At 41.3% G+C, this 25,894-nt stretch overlaps 1 protein-coding gene and 1 non-coding gene across 2 annotated transcripts; one reads left to right on the forward strand and one right to left on the reverse strand.

Annotated features, from left to right (window-relative positions):
• Positions 1–7,372: 7,372 nt before the first annotated feature.
• On the reverse strand, positions 7,373–8,059 carry LOC125598871. The gene has a single exon (XM_048772610.1). It carries the CDS (start codon positions 8,057–8,059, stop codon positions 7,373–7,375), a length of 687 nt encoding a protein of 228 aa, XP_048628567.1.
• A 1,130-nt stretch (positions 8,060–9,189) lies between these two features.
• On the forward strand, positions 9,190–9,296 carry LOC125598873. Its single transcript, XR_007332774.1, has one exon. It is a non-coding gene; the product is annotated as a small nucleolar RNA R71 (small nucleolar RNA).
• Positions 9,297–25,894: the final 16,598 nt, after the last annotated feature.

Below are 25,894 nucleotides of genomic sequence, written 5' to 3' on the forward strand. Positions count from 1 at the left end.
TTTGAGGGACGTGGTCGACCTGGTCCAAACTCAGGTGGTAGACGAAGTGTCTCAGCTTCAAACCGAGATGACGCTTCGACGGCTTTCGACCAACTTGTCCCGTTTCGAATCAACGAAATCGTTGAAATCCGTAAGTTCTTTTTTTTTTAAAGTTCAATTCATTTATTTCTTGGTTTAAATTTCTAATTTGGCTTTTTTCTATTCAGTCGGTTCCAAAGAAGAGGGACGTTTGTTCGGTTTGGGTCGTCGCATCCGGTCGGTTCCTCCTTCTTCTGCACCACCGCCCTTTGTTGATCAGAAGTACTTACGGCTCAGTTGAAGGACAAAGATGATCGAATATCTTTGTTGGAGACCCAGATGGCGGCTCAACAGGCGGGCTATGAGGCACAGAGGAGGCTGAACCAGCAAATGATGGAGATGATGCAGAGGATGTACCCGAACGAGGTGTTCCCGGACGTGCCAGACCCGTAGTTTTTTTTTTCCCCAATCTCGGAATGTTTTTATTTTTATTTGTGAAACTTTGAATATTAATTATATGATTTCAATTTTACTTTTAATTTCATATTTTCGAATTTAAATTTCAGAAATTTATTTTTCAAAAAAATTAATATTTTTTACATTCCGAGGAAATTAATTATATTTTTCACTAGATCGATCGATGCGTTTTTGAACAAAAACGCATCGATCGATCCGTTTTTTTTTTAAAATATCGAGGGACATTTCCCTCGGAATTTTCCGAGGGACAACTCCCTCGGAAAATTCCGAGGAACGGATCCCTCGGAATATACCGAGGGAACAGTTCCTCGGTATAAACCGAGGAAAAAGTCCGTCGGTATACTCCTATCGATCGATGTATATATGTCCAAACACGCATCGATCGATGAAATTATCCCGACGAAGTTCTACCTCGGTATATTCCGAGGACTTTTCCGACAAACAAGGGATCCTCGGAATTTCCTCGGAAATTTATTCCTCGGAATTCCGTCGGAAAATTCCGAGGGAGGGATCAGAGGAAAAAAGAAATCCGAGGAATTATTTCCGACGACGTGTTTCGTCGGAATTTCGTCGGAATATCGTTCCGACGAAATTCCGACGATTTTTCCCTCAGAATCCTTGATGTTTTCTTGTAGTATTGTCAACTGTTCTCATTATGCTTGCTCTCTCTTCTCTGAATGTAAGGCATTAACGAGTAAGGGGCTGCATCAATCCTATCCTCTCCGACCTTTTTGCACATATCTGCACATATGACATTGAAAAACAGAGTGCATGAGGGTGAAAATAAAGGCTTAGGTACAAGGTTGGAACTAGCTAAAGATGAGCTAGCCACTCAGGATCAGCAAGATTGGTAAAAAGAATAAGAAGCCCTGAGCGTGGGTCTCGTTTCCCTGATCTAGTGCCCATAACAAGAAGAAATTCAGTCAGGATTAGGTTCAAGTTAGGTGGAGTTTAGTCTACCCAGTGTAACCTGATCGGATGAGAGCTTCTGGAGAATCAAATGAGATAAGTCAGAGGGTGTTCCAGGTCCAAGTGTGGGTCTTTCATCACTGCTAAGGTCACTGGATAAGAATGTTAGAGCACGAGGTGGTTAAGAGAATATATCACAAGGTCCTAATTCCCACAAGAGTTTTAGCTGACTCGATTCTAAACTGACTCAATAAAACATCCAAATGACATAAGGACTGACTCAAAAACAAAGAATAAAGTTTCAGCACACAGTGCTTCCCCCAGACTTAATTTACACCATCCCTGGTGTGAAATGAATCTGAGGTCCGCCTAAAATCAACATAAGGCATAAAAATAAAACATAAAAATAAAGAGTTCAGATGGATAGAACAATGGATAGAGAATAGTCCTCGCGGACTCAGTCGGACTCGCCGCTCTCGGCTGGATCAAACGAACGTCTGTTGCGCGAGCGATGAACCTCCTCGGTCGAAGTGCCTGTTCCCATAGGCGCCTTTCCTGGTCTGTGTGATCGTGGAGTCTGCTCTGCTGGAGGCTGTCGCTGGTTACTTCCGCCAATGCAGCCTCCAGTGATGAGATGGAGGATCCTCTGCATGAGGCTGTTGTTCTTCCGCTGCGAGTCAACCATCCAGCGTCGGTAAGCCTGATCATCGGTCACATCAGCCAGCTCTCCGAGGTCGTATGACGGTTCAGCTTCTGGGGTGATGTCCTCAACATCTTCCATGTCCGCGTCAGGGACTGCAGCACGTGGATCAGTGCAAAGGAGCTCAGGTGGAGGGAGGAAGCGTATGTTGTCGAACACGCTGAACCTGGTGATCTCGGGGTGAGGCAGTTTGGTGAACAGTTGGGTACCGGCCTTATCAAAGAAGCTGTAGGTCTCTTCATCACGCATGATGTGGCATGCCATAAGGTACTTGATGTCAAGGTACTGAACCTCTTTGTTGACGCTGTACTTGCCGAGATCAATGCTGAAATGCTTGAAGAGCGGTGTAAGCAAGCTACCGCTTATGTCCTTCTTGTTCGAACCGTGCATAAGACACTGCCTCCTCTCGCAGATCATGGTCATGAAGTTGAAACCGGGGTTCGTTTTGACCTTTTGAATTGGAATGCCGGACCCAGAAGCTCGGATTTCATCCTCAATACCAGCGTACAGAGTTTGCAGCTCCCCGTTGGTGACCTTTGAGGTGAGATCTTTAGCGAACAGGAGGTTTGAGATGATCTTTGCAATGACCCGAAGCGCCGGGTTCCTGATCTGCGACTGGTAAGCCTTTCCGGGTGTAAAGTTCCCATTCGCAATGCAATCCCAAAAGGCTTTAGAAGGAGAGAATTTTTCGCGACCGCTACTCCTTTCGGTTCAGTGGCTGTCTCATAGATCTCATTGAGCTTGTCGAGGGACAAGGAGCAGTACTCTCCATCGGCCATGAAAGAGAATGAGCAGTTGGCGTAAGAGGGTGCATTGGAATCCTCGTACGTGATCGTGGCGGTGGCGAGCACTTGGCGAGCAAGGTCTGGGTTGAGCTCATGTGTTGTATAGCACAGAGGAGCTATCCCTATGGCGTGTAGCGTCTCGAACACGTCCTCGTCGATCCCAAGATCAGCCAGAGTCTCCGCGTGGCAGAAACGAGTGGGTAACATGTCAACCCGGAGGAGGGCGTTGTAATGCGCTGCTGTTCCCTTATCCCATCCCTCGCAGTTGAAGTCCAAGAGCAGTGGGCTGTCGAGATCAATCGGTTCACCCTCTTGTTCACGGGGCCATGGGTAGGTCGCAGAGGTTTGTTGTTGTGCTTGCGGGGTGGCGTACTGCTCGTGCAGGTCGCTCGCGTTCTCTTGGCTGATTGCTTAGTGCGTGCCATCTGCAAAGCAAACAAAAGAAAGCTTTAGTTCTGTTATGCGCACAGAGAAATGGAATAGAACAATTTCCATCCCTCCTTATGCAAACCGTAATTTGCCTTGGCACGACAACCAACAAATCGAAAATCAACCCAATAACTCCATTCAACTATCCACAAACCGAATCCAAACAGTCCTATCAATTGCAAATCGCAAATGTGAAATGAATCATGAGTTCATCTTCTAAATCAACCCTAACAGCAAAGGGAAAATCGAAATCAATGTAGTACAACAAGGATCGATCTATTGAAGCGGTTAGAATGATGAACTTTGCAAACTGAGTATTGCGATTTGGATGAGGATTGTCGAGCCTCTTACCTGTAGAAACTGGTGAAATGAACTGCAAAAACAGAGAGAACTCGAAATTCCAAACAAGTGAGAAGCAAAAACCACTTAAAACGGTTGAGAGACAAAGATTTGGTGGTCGCTTAAAAATCGCAAGGGGAAGGGTCAGTGTACGGCGCAGTGAAAAAGGGGGAAAGTGGAAGGGTGGAGCCTTAAATAGGCAAAGCCCTAACTGCCCTTCCCTTTTTTTTATGTATAATTTTTTTTTTTTGGTTCGGAACACTTACCTGGAACAGGCAATGGGTTGTTCTACCAGAAGAACAGTCCTTGGTTGTTCTGACTGAAGTGTCCGATTTTTTTTTTTTTTTTTTTTTTGGCCTACAAAATAAATCTGAAAAGAAATAAAATAGACTATAGAAAACAATGTACACACTAACCAGTGGGTTGCCTCCCACCAAGCGCTTGGTTAAAGTCATTAGCTTGACTTGGATCAGCCGATCAGGCTGATGGGGGATCGCTTAGGGGAATTTCTTCGCCCTCTGCGATAGTGGAGTCAGCAAGGTAATGCTTTAAGCGCTGCCCGTTCACTACGAACTCGTCTCCTTTTCTGTCCAGTAACACAACAGCTTCGTAGGGTCGAACTTCCTTAATAGTGAAGGGTCCGGACCATCTAGACTTCAGCTTGCCTGGGAACAACCTCAACCTTGAATTGAAAAGCAAGACCTTATCGTTTGGTTCAAATGTCTGGCAATGATGCGCTTGTCATGGTATGCCTTGGTCTTCTCCTTGTAAATTTTGGAGCTTTCATAGGCGAGGTGCCTTATCTCTTCCAGCTCATGGATTTGGATCATGCGTCGCTCGGTTGCTGGCTTGATGTCGAAATTCAGTAACTTGACTGCCCATGCAGCTTTGTATTCGAGCTCGACAGGGAGGTGACATGCTTTACCGTAGACCAGGTGATAGGGAGTTGTTCCCAGCGGCGTTTTGTAGGCTGTTCTGTAGGCCCATAATGCATCGTCCAGCTTAAGTGACCAATCCTTTCGTGAAGTGTTGACAGTTTTTTGGAGAATGCTCTTGATCTCCCTATTGGAAACCTCAACCTGTCCACTCGTCTGCGGATGATAAGCGGTTGCCACCTTGTGTTTCACTCCATTATTTTTCAAGAGGCCCTGAAATGCCTTGTTGATGAAGTGTGTTTCACCATCGCTAATGACGACTCGAGGCACTCCAAATATCGGAAAGATGATGGAGCTGAACATCTTAGTCGCCACTTTTGCATCATTAGTAGGGCTTGCTATCGCTTCTACCCACTTAGATACATAGTCAACGGCGACGAGGATGTACTCGTTCTTGAAGGATGAAGGGAATGGTCCCATGAAATCGACTCCCCAACAGTCGAACACCTCAACCTCTAGAATGTAATTCTGAGGCATCTCATTCCTCTTGCTGATGTTCCCAAGTCGTTGGCATGCATCGCACCTGGCTATGTAGGCTTGAGCATCCCTGAACATAGTTGGCCACCAGAAACCTGCTTGAAGGATTTTGGAAACCGTTTTGAATGTAGCGAAGTGGCCTGCGTAAGATGAACCATGGCAGTGATGTAGGATTCCTGGAATATTTGCCTCTGGAACACACCTTCTGAACAAGCCATCCTTGCCATGTCTGTACAAAAACGGTTCATCCCAAACATAACGCCTCGCCTCCCTTAAAAATTTCCTCTTGTCGTTTCCAGTGAACTTAAGGGTTGCTTTTCAGCAGCAAGAAAATTCGCAATCTCAGCAAACCACGGGAGGTGAGAATACTGCTTTTGGATCACGGCGACTGGATGTTCCGCGACGTGATAACAATCGGATCTCCTTCCCAGAGGTTGTTCCGCGATGCTAGAGCAGTCAGATGCGATTCGCAGAGGTTGTTCCGCGAAACGCAGACCAATCGCATTGACGTGTTCCACTGGGTGTTCTTCATCAAGAGTTGTGTCGTCATCAATCTTCATTCTGGACAGATGGTCTGCAACCCCATTCTTGACTCCTCTCTTATCCTTTATCTCAAGATCGAATTCTTGGAGGAGAAGAATCCACCTTAACAACCTCGGTTTCGCATCTTTCTTTGTGAGCAGATACTTAAGAGCAGCATGGTCTGTGTGCACAATCACCTTAGATCCCACCAGGTAGGATCTGAACTTCTCGAATGCAAAAACAATAGCCAGGAGTTCTTTCTCTGTTGTGGCGTATCTGCACTGAGCTTCATCCATAGTTTTGCTCGCGTAATAGATCACATGAAGTTTCTTATCCTTGCGCTGCCCAAGTACTGCTCCAACTGCAAAGTCGCTTGCATCAGTCATGATTTCGAAGGGGAGATCCCAGTCTGGCGGTTGCACAACAGGTGCACTGACTAGAGCTCCTTTGATGGTGTGGAACGCAGAAAGACACTCACTGTCGAAATCGAACTTGATCTCCTTACAGAGCAGTCTGGTGAGTGGTTTCGCTATCCTTGAGAAGTCCTGGATAAACCGTCTGTAAAACCCAGCGTGACCTAAGAAACTCCTGATAGCTTTCACATTTGTTGGTGGTTGCAAACTCATCATCACCTCGATCTTTGCCTTATCCACCTCAATTCCTTTCTCGGAGATCTTGTGCCCCAGAACAATCCCATCTGTGACCATGAAGTGGCACTTCTCCCAGTTGAGCACGAGATGTTTCTCCTCACACCTTTTTAGTACCCTGCACAAGTTTGACAAACAGACATTAAAGGAGCTTCCATAGACGCTGAAATCGTCCATGAAAACTTTCATAATGTCTTCGATCAGGTCAGTAAAGATTGACATCATGCAACGCTAAAATGTTGCTGGCGCATTGCACAGGCCAAATGGCATTCTCTTGTAAGCGTACGTTACGTAGGGGCAGGTGAACGTCGTCTTCTCCTGATCGTCTGGATGGATAGGGATCTGAAAGAAACCTGAATAACCATCTAAAAAACAGTAATATGGGTGGTTAGCCAATCTCTCAAGCATTTGATCAATAAAAGGGAGTGAGAAGTGATCCTTTCTAGTTGCTGCATTTATTTCCTGAAATCAATACACATGCGATGTCCTGTCACTGTCCTAGTAGGGATCAATTCATTCTTTTCATTTGTGATAACAGTGATCCCACCTTTCTTAGGTACTACATGAACAGGGCTGACCCATTTACTATCAGATATGGCATAGATTACACCTGCTTCAAGAAGTTTCATAATCTCTTTTTAACGACATCTTTTAGATTTGGGTTTAACCTCCTCTGATGTTCGACAGAAGTCATTGATTCATCTTCTAGGTGTATTCTATGCATGCATAAATCAAGTGAAATGCCAGGTATGTCAGCTAGCGAATATCCTAATGCCTTACGATATTTCCTAAGCTCACACAAAAGCAATGCAGTTTCCACATTATTTAGCTCAGCATTGACAATGACAGGATATGTGGAATTCGGACCTAAGAAAGCATACCTGAGCCCCTTGGGAAGGGGTTTTAGCTCAACCTTGGGAGCTTTAAGCTCGCTTCAGGGATCCTCTGGTTGGTTCGACAGAACAGGCGAGTTCGGTGTAGGGGTCGCTCTAGATGGAGTGGTTTCGACCCTGTTGCTCTCCTCCCCCAGACTTAAACTTGCTACCATTCTTCCCATACTCCTAGCGGAGTCAAGCATCTTGGCATACCCATCTGCATCAATGTTCACGACACTCTGCTCGGCCTCGGCTCGCACTAGTGCAAGCTCCAGTGGGTCTTGGTAAGAATCTCCTCGATCATTCCTTCTCGAGGTTGGAGCGGATCAATCCCTTCATCAACCTCAAAGGTCTGCCCATCCAACATCGGCTTCTTTAGCAACTCATCCATCTCGAACTGCATAACTATGTCTCCAAGATTCAAATCAATCTTCCCCTGTTGCACATCAATGATGGCTCCAACAGTACATAAGAATGGTCTTCCCAAGATGAGAGGATCTTTAGACTCTTCTTCCAGTTCTAGAACAACGAAGTCTGCTGGAACAGAGGTGTTCCCGACCTTTACATGGAGATCCTCTGGAATACCAACCGGGGATTTGACTGATCTATCTGCGAATACCAATGACATCTTAGTTGGTTTGAAATGCGTGTATCCTAGACGTCGAGCCACAGAGTAAGGCATGAGATTCACGCTGGACCCAAGGTCAACCAAAGAGCATGCAAAAACTGTCTTCCCAATCTGGATAGAGAGGACAAATTTGTCGGGGTCTCCTCGCTTCTTTATCTGCCTGTTCTGAAGAACTGCGCTGCACTCCTTGGAAACCGTCATGAACTCGCTCTCCTCTGATATTTTTCCTGAGATCAATCCCTTCATAAAGCTGCGCATGGAGGGCATCATCTGCATTGCATCCATCAAGGGGAGTCGGACGGTTAGGTCCTCCAGCATCTTCCTGCACTAAATTTCCTCTTTGTCCTTACGAGTGGCCCTTGCTGGAACAGGGTAAGGGACCTTAGGAATGTATTCGCGAGGAGGAACAGCCTCTGGGATCGGGCGCACCGCTTCAGCTGGTTGTTTGGCCCTGGCGAACTTGTTTCAAGTGCTGGTTATGTATTCCTCTCATCTGCCTGATCGGCTGGCAGTTGTTCCGACTCTTTCTGCTTCCCTTTCTCAGCCGCGGTAAACCTCCTCCTTTCTGGCTCGGAGAGTTGCTTCCTGCTCCTCAGCTGAACCGCATTGCACTCCTTGGGGTTTTTGTCTGTTTTACCAGGTAGAGTACCTTGCTGCCTCTTGACACTCTCAGCAGTCTGAGCTATCTGAATGTCCATCTGTCTCATATAGCTTGCGACATTATCGTACTTGGTGCTCAAATCTCCGAACATATGGTTCATTCTGGTATTGATCTCGGTAGTGACCTGGTTCAGAGCTTTCCCTTGGAGCTGTTGTCCTTGGAGGAGTTGCTGCAACATGGTTTTAGTTTCATCTTGCGGAACGGCGACAGGGGCGGAAGTAGTAGCGACCTGATTGTTCTGGTGGTTCTGCATTTGAGGTTGATTGTTCTGTGGTTTGCTTAGAACATAAGTTCGGGGTTGATAGTTCTTCTGATACCCCGCATACTGACCTTGGTTGCTCTGCGCCGGACCAACTGGTTTGTCCTGCTTAGCCAGAAAAGCTGTGGATTGTTCCTTACGTTAGGGTTTGGGTGGGAATTCTTCAGCTGCCACCCTTGCCCATTTACGTAGCTCACTTCCTGCTGATCGTCTCCTGCTTTTTCAGCTTCCAACGCCTTGTCGCCTGCGCTCTTCTCAGGAGTTGCTTCTTCCATTATGAAAACCTGGCTCTAGTTTCCCTTAAGCAGTTGGTCCACCTTTGCCGCTAGGTCATCTATACTGTTCACACTTTTGGAGCGATCATGCTCCTTGTTCTTATTGAGTGAACTCGAAGCCATATTCTCAATGAGCGCGAACGCACCAGGTGTGGTTTGAGTCATGAAGTCTCCGTTACTAGAGGAATCAAGGGTGTTCCAGAACTCATAGCTCTCTCCATCGTAGAACACCTCCAATATGTAATCGTCATCAAACCCATGGTGTGGGCACTCTCTCTGGTACTCTTTGTACCTTTCCCAAGCTTCATGAAAAGGTTCATCAGATTTCTGCTTGAAGTTGGAGATTCTATGCCTCAGAACCGCAGTTTTGGACTTGGTGTAGAAGTGACTCATGAATGCTGATCGAACCTGGTCCCATGAGGTTAGAACCGGTTGGGAGAGATTGCAGCCAACGAGAAGCTTTCCCTTCGAGAGGAATGGGAACAGCGTGCATTTGACATAATCCGGTGGCACTCCATTAGAGCGAGAAAAATTGCAAATCCTCTCAAAGGCCTCTATGTGATCCATTGGTATGTCTGATGTGAGGCCACTGAACGTGCTCTTCTGTACCAGACCTATCAGTGCAGGTTTGATCTCATAATCTTGTCGAGTACAGGGTGGAGGGTTGATGGGAGAGCGGTTTGTAGTGAAGTTCCGCGGAAGGTTTCGCTCCCCAATAAGAGCACCACGCTCCTCTCGCGCGGCGTTCTCTGCTGCTTGTTCATGAGCAGCTTGTTGTTCATTTTGGATGGTTTGTTGCATCTGCTGCATCTGCTGTTGCTGATTCTGCATTTGTTGTTGAATGAGTGCCAATGCAGCAGTGAGGTCATCCATATTGCCGTGATCACCCATGTTGGTGTCGGTTGTTCTTGGCTGTTGGTGGTTATGTCTTTCTAATCTTGCGAGTTCGTCGTTGGTCAGTTGATGTAGTGGTCCTTGTGCGTTGCTCCGAGTATGTCTACTGGTCATGCACTTGGATCATCTGTTCCAACAAAGAAGTAGAGCAAGTTAGATATCTCAGAATAAATATTAAACCGAAAAATAAAGGTAAAAGCTTAGTCTCCGTCGCAACGGCGCCAAAACTTGATACACTAAAAATGAATCCTTGCTACTGTCAAGTTAACAGTGGTAATTGTAATATTTGAGATTCAATCCAGAGGACCAGTTTACTCTTTACTCTTATGAGTTCAATAATAAGCTGAGAAACAAGTGGGGTTTTGAGAATTAATTGTGACGCAAGTAACTAGAATACATGGATGGTTCAAATTCAATTTAAATGAAGCCGGCTTAGGGTTATTAATCGGGTGTCAATGCTATCAATGATAGTCGTTCGATACACCTTTCAGTCCGTCGATTGATGCAACTATGGAGTTGTCGATCGACGTCCCATCTAGCAAGCTTTAGCGAGCGGGTTTGAACGTGTTTACTTAGTTTAACTAAATCAGTTGTCGCTTGTTTCTAGCAATCCTAGCACAATATGAATTAAATCATACAAAGGACCATGCTTTCGCTTGCGCCCAATTATCTAAGAACATGGTCCTAGTTAACTACTCTAGAACACAAGCATTAAAGGCAATTCAATTGATGGATATCCAGACAACTTAGCAGTTCTATATTTTGGGCTAATCCCTCATGACTATTTGAACCTTAAACTTAACAAGATGAACTACTCAGACATAGCAAAGCAATTCATAGCAAATAACATAAAGGAATTCATAAATAAATTAAGGTCAGAAATACTGGAGTTCCAATACAAATCTCTGAAGGAGTCTTGGATCTTCTTTCTAAATCTACTAAAAACCTTTGTTGTATGAAACTAGAGAATATGAATAGTGTGTAAAAAGCGTGTGTTCCTAGAACAAAATGGCAGAGCACATAAATATTAGGTTAAAAGTCGGCCAGGGGTATTTCCATAATTATGTCTTGACTTGGGTTTTAAGCCGGCTGGGATTTGCGCACTTCGCTGTCGATCGATGGCACATAGTGTGCATCGATCGATGGTGGACTCTGAATGTCGACCTCGAACTTGTTCGATGGTCAGCTTCGAGCTTCCTCACATTTTATATCTAAAATGCACCCAAATCACCACTTTTCTCCAAATCATCCATGAACCTGTAAAAGTTCTCAAAGGACTCCAAAACAACATAGTTAGTTCCTAAAACATCTATATACCATGGTTGAAAGTGGGTAAAATTCATAGTATATCAATAAGCATGCAATGCCCTCTATTCTAAAGCACGCTGGACTCATATGTTGAGTGCATTAGCCTTTGATTTCTCTTCCTACATTGTCTTATGTTGTTATTCTGAGTTTCATTTCCATAGGAGATGACAATGACAACGGTTACAGCTACATTTAAAAAGGCACACAAATTCACCACCTTTTATTCCAAGCTCAAAGTCTCAAACTTTTTACAATCTACACGGTTCGATTGATGGTTCATTAAGAGAAACCTTTGTTGCGACGAATCACCCAGCTGGATTAGTCATAATTCACAAGACTTGCATGATCGAAATTTTACAACTTTGGGGTTTTTTTGGATTCAAGTGTATATAGGAAATATGATTTAATGATTTTAAAATGAACATTTTGTATGGTCTGGTTTGGGTTTAAATATTTTTCTCATAATCATTCAACCAAATAAGTCATTCTATTTAGATGCTTTGAAACGAAATCATCAATTAAAGATTTAACATCTAATTCTTTCAAAATTGTTCTCAATTGCTATTAAATCTAACTCATGTAACTTTTTGTGACATAGATGCTTTTAGGTATTTGAAATGCTTCAATTTTGAAAAAAAAAATCTCCATAATAAATAGTAATAAGAACAGTGTGTAAACTTTTATATGTAGCTGTAGTATTTGGAAAACTATCAAATTCTATAAAAAAAATTCAAAACATCACTTACATTTATCTTCTTACTTGATAAAAGTTATTTAAGAATCTTAACCTCAAGAGAAAAGTCACGTCAATTAACATCTAATCAATTTTCAGTTTTTAAACTATTTTCTACAAAATTAAAACATGATTTTAAAATCTCATCACCATGCATTTTCAACTTATTAGAATCAAATTGCAAACCAAATATAGTTTGATATAATGTATTAATGTGTATTTTTCAAATATTTATCAAGTGAACTAATAGAATCCCCTAGACATTATTTACCAAGTGATTTGTATATGTGTCATCATTACAATCACTCTAAGAGAAAAATGCTGACATGGCTTTGGAAAATGTAACATGACACTAACCTAATTGTGACATTTACAATTTTCCTCGTAAAGTTCTATATATTTTAATAAGGTTTTTAAATATGGTAGTACCTATTACTTCTAGATCATCATTAATGTTAATTTTCTATATAAGTATTTATTTTTGGAAAGATTATTAAAATATATTAAAACTAATAACTCATATATCACTATTAAATTATATATATATTACATTTAATAAAAATAAACTAAATAGTAAATGTAGTTACGAATATTTTTTTACAGTAACTTATATCATATTTTGTATAAACATACATTTTATGCAAATTAATTGTAAATATTCATCAACAAATACAAAACTAAAGAAACACTAATCAAATATTTTTTGATTGGTAAATGATTAAAATTTTAATTTAATTTATAGGTTCACTAGGTTAATTAAAAAATTGATTTTTCTTAGTTTAACATATTTCAACTAAAACAAACAAAAATTCAAAATTTATTAGAATATATATATATGGTAAAAGATAGATTTAAAATAAAGAGCAATTAAATGTAATATAATATAACCAAAAAATATATTATAAAATAAAATCAAATTGAAGTAGTTAAACCAAATCAAAAGAAATAAGAGTACAAAATACGGTTATGATTTTTTTTCAAATTGTTGAAGTTAAAATATAAAAATAAATATGTCCAAATACAAATATAAATTTTCTTTTAAATAAAAATAATACATAAAAAATTATTGTTTCTGCACATTGTGCAGAGAAAACTCCTAGTGGTCTATTATATAACATGTTCTTGAATCAATGTTTCATGTATAGATAATATAGTTTCATTACTATTAGTTACCAAACTTCCTTTTTCTACAAATAACACGTGTTTGAATAACAACTGATTCAATACCAATTTTATCAACAATTTCTTTTGCTTTCATCATAGCATCAACAATCTCAGTTTCAATATATTTCTAAAAAATAAGAAATCAATCCACTTACTTTGGTCATTGCAACATCAAATTGCTACCTTTGACTGTAATCGTTAACTAACCATTTTCACTACATGCAATATGTCAAACTAAATAATACTAGATAATATAAATTCAAATTACTAAGCTCTTTTATTGCTAAAGATTTTGCTTCATTTTGGATCAAAGGATCAATTATAATTTGGATCAAAGTATCAATTATCATTTTCACTCATTTCAAATAAAGCTTCTCGTATATCTATAATCTGAAATCTTATGGCTTTAATTCTTTAATCCAATTTTCCCAACAGATTGTTGACAACCACTTAATAGTAAAAAAGTTCACCTTTATTTTCAAAATGTCCCCCATTTTGTATAGTATTATAAAAAATATATATAAATATTGCAGCACAGCAGAAAATATTTCACTTTCATATAGTTATTTGCATTATCACGCAAGACCAAATTTAGACTATGAAAAGCATATAGTGTATAAAAATCTCTAAGACAAATATTCAAATATTTTTTTATGAACACTTTGTTTTCGTTCTTTCCTATTAGATACATTATCATAGTTTTGACCTATCACTTTATCTAAATCAAGATCTAAAGATTATAACGTATATTTAACACTTCAAAAGTGAAAAATGAACTTACCTTAGAATAATTGTCATTTTCTCTTGATGGCTAGCATCGGGAGTACAATTCAAAATCACTTAAAATATTCTGCTTCTTTTATTTTTGTATTGAGTTTAATTTATTCATGAAGTAATCAAAAGAATTAATTTATTTTGGATATCATGACCAATATAATGATGATGAAATACTACCACTAGTGATATGTAATCCAATAAACATGTGTTTTATAACAATGAAATTCTGCTAGAATCTCTAATAATCCTGAAAAGTTACCATTACTACTTCATATAACTTTTCATATGTTCCACATAATGTCAAATTATATTTTTCAAGATATTTCACAATAGAAATAATTTATTCTAGTACATTTTTCCTATACGCCTTTTAATATCTGTCGAAATTCAGTCCAAACACTCATGTAAGCATATGTTTTACTTTTTTCATGCTCCTTTAAATTAATAAGTATATAATTTTCCATTTTGGCCAAATTCTTCTACATGTAGCTCGTTCAAATTTCTTTGAATGTAGAGACACATCATGTCATTTTGAAACGAACAATTCATCGTTAAAAATGAAATGCATAATGTTTTGGCATAAAAATGAGCTCAAATTTCATAGAAATTCGATCAAATGGAAAATTTTATGTAGGTCAAAACTCAAGTTGAAATAAGTGTTTGATTATATGCTTAGTCAATATATTCTCTCCTAGAATGCTGTGATTAGAGAGTATATTGAAATTGATGGCTTAGAAGAAGTGAAAGTTTTTTTGAGAATACGAGTGAGAAGAATGTAGTTACTTGGACGAGCATGGTCTATGTTTATTTTCAATATGTAGATGTTGTGAATTTTATAGATTGCTCTCTGAGAGAAATCTAGTTTCCTGGACTGCTATGATTAGTGGTTTTGGTTGGAATGAGATACATCGAGAAGCATCGCTATTTTTTCTTCTTAAAATGTAGTGTTTGAGATGGATTCGACACTCTTGTCAAAAGCCTTGCTAAATTGAAATTGATCCCAAAAAAATCAAAAGCCAGCAAGGAAAATGAAGTTGGCCGGAGAAATAAAAAATGTAAAAGACTATAAAAAAGAAGGAAATGCAAAACTCATATGCCACATCCAATGAAATCATCATCAAAAATCATCCTGCTTCACCAATGGAGATTCTTTTAATTCTCTTCAAAACAGTCTCTTTTGAATGTTATGAACTAAACATAACGGTATAACGAGTTAAATTAAAGTACTTTTACAGGAATTTGAAGATATATTCCTGAAGATAATCCAATTGTTCTTCCACCTCTTAGAGGATTCAAATCAGATTTGATTTTGTTCCTGGTTCACACTTCCAACATAGGCCAGCTATAGGATAATCCCGTGGAGACTAAAGAACTTGCAAAAAACAAGTTGAGGAGTTGATGGAAAAGGGCATATCCTTGAGGAGCATGAGTCCATGTGCAGTACCAGTGCTTCTTGTGCCAAAAGAAAGATGGAAGCTGGCGCATGTGTGTTGATGTAGAGCCATCAACAACATCACTGTAAAGATCGCCATCCTATTCCTAGATTAGCTGATTATGCTTGATGAATTGCATGGTTCCTGCATATTCTAAGATTGATTTGAAAAGTGGATACCATCAGATTAGGTGAAAGAAGGAGATGAATGGAAAACTGCATTCAAAACTAAACATGGTTTTATGAGTGGTTAGTCATGCCATTTGGATAACCAATGCACCTAGTACATTCATGAGATTAATGAATCATGTTCTTAGATCATTCATTGGCATATTTGTTGTGGTATACTTTGATGACATCCTTGTATACAGTAAGAGCTTTAATGATCATATAGGAAAACATCTTAACGTGGTCTTGATGTGCTTAGAAAGGAATCTCTTTTGCCTCAACCTAAGAAGTGTACTTTTGGAACGGATCACTTGGTTTTTTCTAGGCTTTGTTGTGAAGTGCAGATGGATGTAAAGGTAGATCAAGGGGAGAAGGTGAATGGAAGATGATGAACCGAATTCTGAAACCGGAATGAATGTGAACCATGATGAATTGAGAATGGAAGTGAATGGAATGAATGGAATTGCATGAACTGGGTGTGGGAATGAATTGACTGGATCGGATGGAAATTTGGGAAAAAAAAGATGCAGAATGGTATTGGATGAGTGTGGAATGAAGTATTGCATGATGGTTGAGCTGTTCTGAATGATGGAATGAAATGATCTTGATGGATGATGCGAAGCAATTTGCTCGATGAATGATTTGGGTGAATGATTCTGGATGTGGATGGATGATGAAGAAGATCAAGAGAATGTGAAAGCATACAAGAGTGGCGATTCCTAAACCATCAGTGAAGTGCGAAGCTTCCATGGATTAGCTGGCTTCTACCGACGGTTTGTAAAAGATTTTAGCCCATAGCCGCTCCATTGACTGAGTGATCAAGAAAGGAAGTTGGATTCAAATGGGGAGAAGGCACAAGAACTTGCCTTTCAATGCCTAAAAGAGAAGCTTACTAATGCCCCTCTTCTTATTAACTTCCTGATTTCAATAAAACTTTTGAAATTGAATGTGATGCTCAGGAATGAATTGGTGCTGTTCTTATGAGAGAAGAGACCCATAGCATATTTCAGTGAGAAACTGGAGAGCGACTTCAACTATGCTACTTATGACAAGGAACTCTACGCTTTGGTGAGGGCTTTGCAGACATGGCAAGCTTACCTATGGCCCAAGGAGTTTGTTCATTCACACTGATCATGAGTCTCTCAAGTACCTTAAAAGCCAAAACAAACTCAGCAAGAGACACGCAGGGGGTGAGTTCATGAGACATTTCCTTATTCATCAAGTATAAACAAGGTAAGGAAAACCTTAGTTGCTGATGCACTATCCAGAAGGTATGTTCTCTGAACACTCTTGATTTCAGCTATAGGATTTGGCAGATTAAAGTAATGTATGAGAATGATCCTGGGAATGAATTACAAGCTGCTTATAAGTCTTGTGATGAGAAATTGCTGCTGGACATACTTTAGGCAGGATGGATTTCTTTTCTATGATAATCGACTTTGTGTGTCCTAATTGTCTTTGAGAGATTTATTTTTAGGGGAACTCATGGAGGAACCTTCATGGAACATTTTGGGTCGCCAAAAACTCTCAAGACTTGCAGGCTCACTTCTACTGGCGCCGGATGAAAAAGAGATGGGAAAAGACTTTGTGAAAGGTGTGCAACTTGTTAAACAATCTAAGTCCAAAGTCCAAAAACCATGGTTTTGTGTGACATGAAGCAATAAAGAGAGGAGAATGAAGTAAGAAGCAAGAGGGGAACAATTACATCCGGATCAAGCAATCACTCAACTTACCTTGCTAGACAAGTCTGTCCGTACAAGACAACCCTAACTTGGAGTGCAAGACATAAGAGTGACTGATGTAGAAGAGAAGAAGGCAAGAAGAATGTTTGGAATCGCCTAAGGGAAGTGGGGAACCGTTGAGAGTGCAGGTCACGGGTCTGGTTAAGGATTCAAAGTCTTCCCACCCGTTAGGACCTGTCACTATCCAGGACCACTTTGCCCATCTCTCCTCTGTCTTAACTTCTTTGTTTATTGTTTCCTTAATGTCGACATCTTGCTGTATGAATTCTATAAATGGGTTGTTCCCATAAACAAATCATTCAAGGGAAAAGAGTTCTCTATTATTCTCTTTGTCAATCTCTCTCTCTCTCTCTCACGGTTCAACCTAGTTCTTCTCTAATCTCTTCACAAATCTTCCTTAAACTCTCACATAAATCCTATAAAACTCTCATGGTATCAGAGCAGCTGTGCTCTTGAGACCTAAATCTCTTTTTCTTCCGCGAACTCTCTGTGTTTTATTTCTATTTTTGGCAAAGTTCATCCTGTTCTTGAGGTGTTCTTCAATCTCATTTCCAGAATTTGCCAAAAGTAGCAAAGTTCATCCAAAACTTTCGTTTCTCTTTCTCTCTTGATGGATACCTCCGAGAACCCAAAGATGGTAATGATACCAGTTACTCTCAAGGGTCCTAACTACCTGACATGGGCAAGACTTGCCAAAACAGCTCTCGGAGGCAGAGGTCTTTGGGAGATTGTTGAAGAAGGCCGCCCCACCAAGAAGACTGTCCTAGGAGAGGATGGCAAAGAAGTGGTGGTTGCGGATGCTGGGGATAAGAAGAAAGGTCAGGAGGACCTCATGGTGTTGTCTATCATCCAGAATAGCCTCGCCCCTTCTCTCCAAGAGGCTTATGCATTCTGTGAAACTTCCAAGGAGCTGTGGGATACTCTCAAGAAGGTGTATGCCAACAAATCCAACATCAGCAAGGTGTATGAAGTAAAAGGAGCAATCAATTCTCTAAGTCAAGAGGACACAGACTTTGATGCTCATTTTGGGAAGTTCCGGTCTCTATGGGCTGAGCTAGAGATGCTCAGACCCGCAACAGTTGATCCGGATGTTCTACATGAAAGAAGGGAGCAAGATAAGGTCTTTGCCTTGCTGCTCACTCTCAACCCAGGGTATGATGACCTTATTAGGCACATACTGAGGAACAAGGAGCTTCCATCTCTAGATGAAGTGTGTGCTGAGATTCAGAAGGAGCACGGCTCAGTGGGTCTCTTTAAGAGAAAGGGAGAGCTAGTGATGGCCAATCAAGCTGAAGGAGCCGAGAGCAAACCTGCCGGAGTAGCCAACAAAGGGTACTACAAGCCGGAGGAAAAGAAAGTGTGGGTGTGTGATCATTGCAAGAGGAAGGGTCACGGCAAGGACAAGTGCTGGATACTTCACCCACACCTCAAACCGGCTAAGTTCAAGACTGATGGTCGGGCAAACTACTCAGGTGATGTAGGAGAAGCTTCCACGGCCTACCGCACTCATGAGGGCAAGGGAAACCAGGATGAGTCCATCAAGAAATCTGACATTGAGGCACTCATCAAAGCTCTCAAGGAGTCTGGTAAAACTCTTGGTTCCTCCCTTAGTGCATCATATCAATTGCCTAGGAGTTTATTCACGGCGTTTCAAGTTGCTCATGAATCTGATAGAGTTAAACCCTTAGTCATAGACTCAGGAGCCTCTCATCACATGATTAGTGATTTAAATTTGATTAAAAATATCACTCCTGCAGTAGGAAATGTTATGATAGCTGATGGTAACAAGGTTCCAATTAAAGGCATAGGGGAACTTAAATTATTTGAGAAAGAATCCAAAGCTTTCTACATGCCTAGTTTCACTTCTAATCTATTATCTGTGAAAAGGGTGACCAATGACTTGAATTGCAATGTTATATTTACGCCTGATGATGTCTACTTTCAGGATATTGACTCATGTAGGTTGCTTGGCAAAGGTGTGAGCAAGGGAAACCTGTACTTGCTAGAAGACACTAAGCTTGCATCCGATCTATCTGTTGCTTTCAATTCAAGTTTTAATTTCCCTAAAGATGTAATGTGGCATGCTAGATTAGGACATCCTCATTCTCGTGCCTTGAACATCATGTTGCCTAGTATTTCATTCCAGCAAGATTGTGAAGCTTGTATCTTAGGAAAACATTGCAAAACTGTATTTCCCAAGTCTAGTACAATCTATGAACACTGCTTTGATTTAATCCACTCGGATGTATGGACAGCTCCATGTCTTTCTAGAGAACATCACAAGTATTTTGTGACCTTTATTGATGAGAAATCCAAGTACACATGGATCACTCTCTTACAATCAAAGGATAGGGTCTTAGATGCATTTATAAACTTTGAAACATATGTCTCTAACCATTATAATGCCAAAGTTAAGATTTTGAGATCAGATAATGGAGGAGAGTACACCAGCAATGCATTCAAAGCTCATCTAGCCAAACAAGGTGTGATTCATCAAACCAGCTGTCCATACACTCCCCAACAAAATGGTGTGGCCGAGAGGAAGAACAGGCATCTCATGGAGGTCACTAGGAGCATGATGTTCCATACTAGTGTCCCAAAGAGCTTTTGGGGTGATGCGGTCCTAACTGCATGCTACCTGATCAACCGCATTCCTACCAGAGTTCTACAAGACTGCTCTCCATTTGAGGTATTGAACAAAGCTAAACCATCTATTGATCATATGCGTGTGTTTGGGTGCCTTTGTTTTGTTTTGAAACCAGGAGAACTGAGGAACAAACTGGAGGCTAAGAGCACAAGAGCTATGTTCATTGGGTATTCACCAAACCAGAAGGGCTATAAGTGCTATGAACCAGAGACTAGGAGAGTCTTGGTATCTAGAGATGTGAAGTTTGTAGAAACCAGAGGGTACTACAACAACAAGGATTGGAATGAGCTGGAGAACTTGTCTCAATCCGCATCAGATAGAGCAGCCAATCTCAGACAAGTCATGAGGAGACTTGGGGTCAGCTTACCTATGGAAGAGCCGGGACAAGCAGGATCAGATAATGTGGGAGGATCAAGCCGGTCTGAAGAGCAAACCGAGACAACTACAGATGAAGTTGAGATCCAAGAAGCTGCTCCCCTTGATCCTGAGGGGGGAAATCAGGGTGAACCACCTGTATCTGAGGAAGTTCATGATCAAGAAGAGCACCATGACCAAGAGGAGGAAGTGGAGGATCAGAATCAGAACTTGGAAGGTGGAGAAGGCACTCAGAATGAAAATGATCAGCCAGTACTTAGGAGAAGTACTAGGATCAAGAAGCCGGCTTCAAACTGGAACAACACCAGAGTCTACTTCAATGCAGAGGCAGTAGCTCACCCACCCAGTGGCGTGTGCTCCCTAGCTCACTATCCAGAAGAACATCAAGCCTTTGTGGGCTCATTGGATCAGGAATGGATACCAAGAACATATGCAGAAGCTATGGAAGATGATGAATGGAGGGAATCAGTGAATGATGAAATGGGAGCCATGGAGAGGAACAACACCTGGTATGAGACAGAGCTTCCAAAAGGAAAGAAAGCCGTGACCAGCAGACTCATACACACTATCAAGTATCTTGCAAATGGAAAGCCAGAAAGAAAAAAGACCAGATTGGTAGCAAGAGGATACACACAAGTTTATGGAGAAGACTATCTAGACACCTTTGCACCAGTGGCCAAGCTTCACACAATCCGGATTATCCTTTCATTGGCAGTAAATCAAGAGTGGGATCTTTGGCAAATGGATGTGAAGAATGCCTTCTTGCAAGGTGAACTAGAAGATGAGGTATATATGAGACCACCGCCGGGAATGGAAGAGATGGTGAAACCAGGAAATGTACTCAGACTCAGAAAAGCCATATATGGTTTGAAACAATCACCAAGAGCTTGGTATCACAAGCTGAGCACTACACTGAATGGGAGAGGCTTTGTGAAGTCTCAAGCGGATCACACACTCTTCACTCTCACCAGCAAGCAAGGGATTGTTGTGATTCTAGTCTATGTGGATGATATCATCATCACTGGTTGTGACAAGGAGGGGATCAGTTCAACCAAGACCTTTCTTAAAGCCGCATTTGATATCAAAGACCTAGGAGAACTGAAGTACTTCCTCGGCATTGAGATGTGCAGATCAAAGGAAGGATTGTTCATGTCCCAAAGAAAGTATACCCTGGACATCTTAAAGGAGGCAGGAGATCTTGGAGGAAGACAAGCCAAGACACCACTTGAAGAAGGTTACAAGGTATTGCGAGAGGGGGAGTATGAAGATACTCCATTTGAAGATGTCAAACAATATAGACGGATGGTTGGGAAGCTGATCTATCTAACCATCACTCGGCCAGATGTGTGCTTTGCAGTTAATCAAGTAAGCCAACATATGCAAACTCCCAAGGTTCATCACTGGAACATGGTGGAGAGGATACTAAGATACTTGAGAGAGGCACCAGGTCAGGGTGTATGGATGGCTTGCAACAAGAACACTGAGGTGATAGGATACTGTGATGCAGATTGGGCTGGGGACAGAATAGACAGAAGATCAACCACCGGCTATTGTACATTCATTGGAGGAAATCTGGTCACTTGGAAGAGCAAGAAACAGAAGGTAGTGTCTTGCTCTAGTGCAGAAGCAGAGTACAGATCAATGAGGAAGCTAACCAGTGAGCTTATCTGGATAAAAGGGCTTCTAGGCGACTTGGGAATTGAGATCAAAACTCCCATGACCATGCATTGTGACAACCAAGCCGCAATACACATTGCATCCAACTCAGTCTTCCATGAGAGGACAAAACACATAGAAGTGGACTGCCACAAGGTAAGACAAGCAGTAGAGCAGCAAGTGATTCTCCCATGTTATACAAGAAGTGAGGATCAGCTGGCTGACATCTTCACCAAGGCGGCCAGTAGCAAAGTTTGTGAGTCCATTCTTCCAAGACTTGGACTCATAAACCTCCCATGTCAATAATCCCCTCACCATGGAGTATTCTACTCTTTTTCCTTTGCTTGGTTTTTATCCCAAGTGGTTTTTTCAAGTAAAGGTTTTAATGAGGGAATGCTTCATGGTTTCCAAGCTTGACAATCACCACTGTCAAGCTTGAGGGGGAGTGTTGACATGAAGCAATAAAGAGAGGAGAATGAAGTAAGAAGCAAGAGGGGAACAATTACATCCGGATCAAGCAATCACTCAACTTACCTTGCTAGACAAGTCTGTCCGTACAAGACAACCCTAACTTGGAGTGCAAGACATAAGAGTGACTGATGTAGAAGAGAAGAAGGCAAGAAGAATGTTTGGAATCGCCTAAGGGAAGTGGGGAACCGTTGAGAGTGCAGGTCACGGGTCTGGTTAAGGATTCAAAGTCTTCCCACCCGTTAGGACCTGTCACTATCCAGGACCACTTTGCCCATCTCTCCTCTGTCTTAACTTCTTTGTTTATTGTTTCCTTAATGTCGACATCTTGCTGTATGAATTCTATAAATGGGTTGTTCCCATAAACAAATAATTCAAGGAAAAAGAGTTCTCTATTATTCTCTTTGTCAATCTCTCTCTCTCTCTCTCACGGTTCAACCTAGTTCTTCTCTAATCTCTTCACAAATCTTCCTTAAACTCTCACATAAATCCTATAAAACTCTCAGTTTGTACACGCCTTTACCCATCCCTTATCATCCTTGGAATGATATTTCTATGGACTTCATTGTTGGATTGCCTAGAACTCGTACTGGTAAAGATTCAATCTTTGTGGTAGTTGATAGATTTTCTAAGATGGCACACTTCATTGCTTGTCATAAAACTGATGATGCATTGCATGTAGCTAACTTGTTCTTTAAGGAGATTGTGCGTTTACATGGCATGCCTAAGACTATTGTATCTGATAGAGATACTAAGTTTCTAAGCTACTTTTGGAAAACTCTCTGGTCTAAACTAGGCACTAAGCTATTATTTTCTACTACTTGTCACCCACAAACTGATGGTCAGACTGAAGTAGTTAATAGAACTCTTGGTACACTCTTGCGTGCAATTATAAAGAAGAACTTGAAATCATGGGAAGATTGTTTGCCTCATTGTGAATTTGCATATAATCATGCTGTGCATTCTGCTACTAAGTTTTCTCCATTTGAAATTGTTTATGGGTTCAATCCCATCTCTCCTTTGGATCTAATACCTTTACCTGAGTGTGAAAGAGTTAGTCTTGATGGCAAGAAGAAGGCAGAGAAGGTACAACAACTTCATGAACAAGCAAGGCGCAACATAGAAGAGAAGACTAAGCAATATGCCAAACAAGCAAACAAGGGGAGGCGTGAAAGAGTCTTTGAAGTGGGTGATCAAGTCTGGATTCACCTAAGGAAAGAAAGATTTCCTAATGAGAGGAAATCCAAGCTCATGCCAAGGATTGATGGACCATTTGAGATCATAAAGAAAATCGGCAACAATGCTTACAAGCTGGATCTCCAAGGAAGGTATGATGTGAGCAATAGTTTTAATATCACTGACTTGGTTCCTTATTTTGCAGATGAGCCAGATTTGAGGACAAATCCTTTTCAAGAGGGAGGGGATGATATGATCATGGACCGGCACAAGGATGGAGATAAAGAGTTCAAAGACCAATCAAGGGAAGAAGATGATGCCTTAGTCATTCCACCAGGTCCCATCACTCGCGCCAAAGCTAGAAGACTCAAAGAAGCTGTTGGAAGTCTACTTATGATCTCATGGAAGCAAGAAGACGGTCTTGATGGACGTTTGATCAATCAAGACACTCTTATCACCATTCAAGCAATGGTTTCAAACTGATCATCATCTAAGCAAGTGCTTGTGTGTGCTCTTTTCCTAGCCTTTGGTTTTGTCCCATTGGGTTTTCCAAAGGAAGGTTTTTAATGAGGCCACAAGTTACTTACATAAACCTTAGATGATGTATCACGGTTCCACCTTAGGTTATTTTTAAACTATGGTTTTTATTTCATGTTTTAAAAACTCTTTTCGAATTTGAATAAGTCTTTAGTCTTTGTTGTAGTTCCAAGGGAGCCTGTTCCCTTTAATGATCTCGAGAATATGGAGCCTGTTCCATACTTCTCTATATAAGTGTGTTTGCGTTCTCTCTTTTAATCACAATCCTTTTTTTTCTACAAATCTATCAGATTTCTTTGTTCTCTCTTTACTTCTCATCAAGTCTTGAGTGAATCTCGTTGGTGTGTCATATCCAACAACTAAGGGTGTCTATTTTGGTGTGTAATATCCAAGCTAGTCATCTAGGAGTATCAAGGAGCCATTCCGCAACTCTTTGTGTCACCAAACGATCCATCACCTTGATAAACTTGAGTCTCTGATTCGTTTATACAAGGATCTATCCAATTCAATCCAAAGAAGCATCCTAGGAGTTCATTACTTTAGCTTTCCAGCTGGTGCCAGCCTGTCTAAAGCTCTCTAGCCTTGACCAGACCTTATCCAAACTCCTCCTTGCTTATTCAGACTCATCCTGGCGTGATTCACTCTTCACATAGATGCAAGGTAACTTCCCAAGTCTTTTAACTCAGTTACCACAGTAACAATAAAGTTACTGTGGTAAATCTCCAAGTTACTGCCTGCTCCAAATCCCTTCCTCTATCCATGTATCCACTCTCCATCTCCTCATCTCAACACTTCAAGGTCTCCTGCCTCCTTTAGAATGTCCAAAGTATACTTCCTTTGGGACATGAACAATCCCTCCATTGATCTACACATCTCAATGCCAAGGAAATATTTCAGTTCTCCTAGGTCTTTGATGTCAAATGCGGTCTTGAGGAATGTCTTAGTTGACCTGATCTCTTCCTTGTCACTACCAGTGATGATGATGTCATCTACATAGACCAGAATCACAACGATCCCTTGCTGGCTGGTGAGAGTAAACAGTGTGTGATCCGCTTGAGACTTCACAAAGCCTCTCCCATTTAGTGTGGTGCTTAGCTTGTGGTACCAAGCTCTTGGTGATTGTTTTAGGCCATAGATAGCCTTCCTGAGTCTGAGAACATTCCCTGGTTTCACCATCTCTTCCATTCCGGGAGGTGGCCTCATATATACTTCATCCTCTAGTTCACCTTGCAAGAATGCATTCTTCACATCCATTTGCCAAAGATCCCATTCTAGGTTCACTGCCAATGAGAGGAGGATCCGGATTGTATGGAGCTTGGCTACTGGTGCAAAAGTGTCTAGGTAGTCTTCTCCATATACTTGTGTGTAACCTCTTGCCACTAGTCTGGTCTTTTTCCTTTCTGGCTTCCCATTTGCAAGGTACTTTATGGTATGTATGAGTCTGCTAGTCACGGCTTTCTTCCCTTTTGGAAGCTCTGTCTCATACCAGGTGTTATTCCTTTCCATGGCCCCCATTTCATCATCCACTGAGCTCCTCCATTCATCATCCTCCATAGCTTCTGCATACGTTTTTGGTATCCATTCCTGGTCCAATGAACTCACAAAGACTTGATGTTCTTCTGGATATTGAGCAAGGGTGCATACTCCACTTACTGGATGTGCCACGGCTTGAGCATTGTAGTAGATTCTTGTCTTAACCCAATCTGAAGCCGGTCTCCTGATCCTTGTACTTCTTCTTAGAGCTGGTGTCTGCTCAGGTTCACTGCCTTGAGCTTCAGTTTCTGGTTGTTCCACCTCATCTTGATCATGAGACAATACTGAGTTTTCTTCAGGTTGAGCTTGCGCAGATTGTTCAGGTTGATCTTGCGCAGATTGTTCTCC

Source organism: Brassica napus, unplaced genomic scaffold, assembly GCF_020379485.1.
Source record: "Brassica napus cultivar Da-Ae unplaced genomic scaffold, Da-Ae ScsIHWf_1780;HRSCAF=2413, whole genome shotgun sequence".
NCBI lineage: Eukaryota > Viridiplantae > Streptophyta > Magnoliopsida > Brassicales > Brassicaceae > Brassica > Brassica napus.

Coding starts and splice junctions, on each gene's coding strand:
- LOC125598871 (XM_048772610.1), bottom strand. CDS start 8,059: ATGCTGGAGGACCTAACCGTCCGACTCCCCTTGATGGATGCAATGCAG.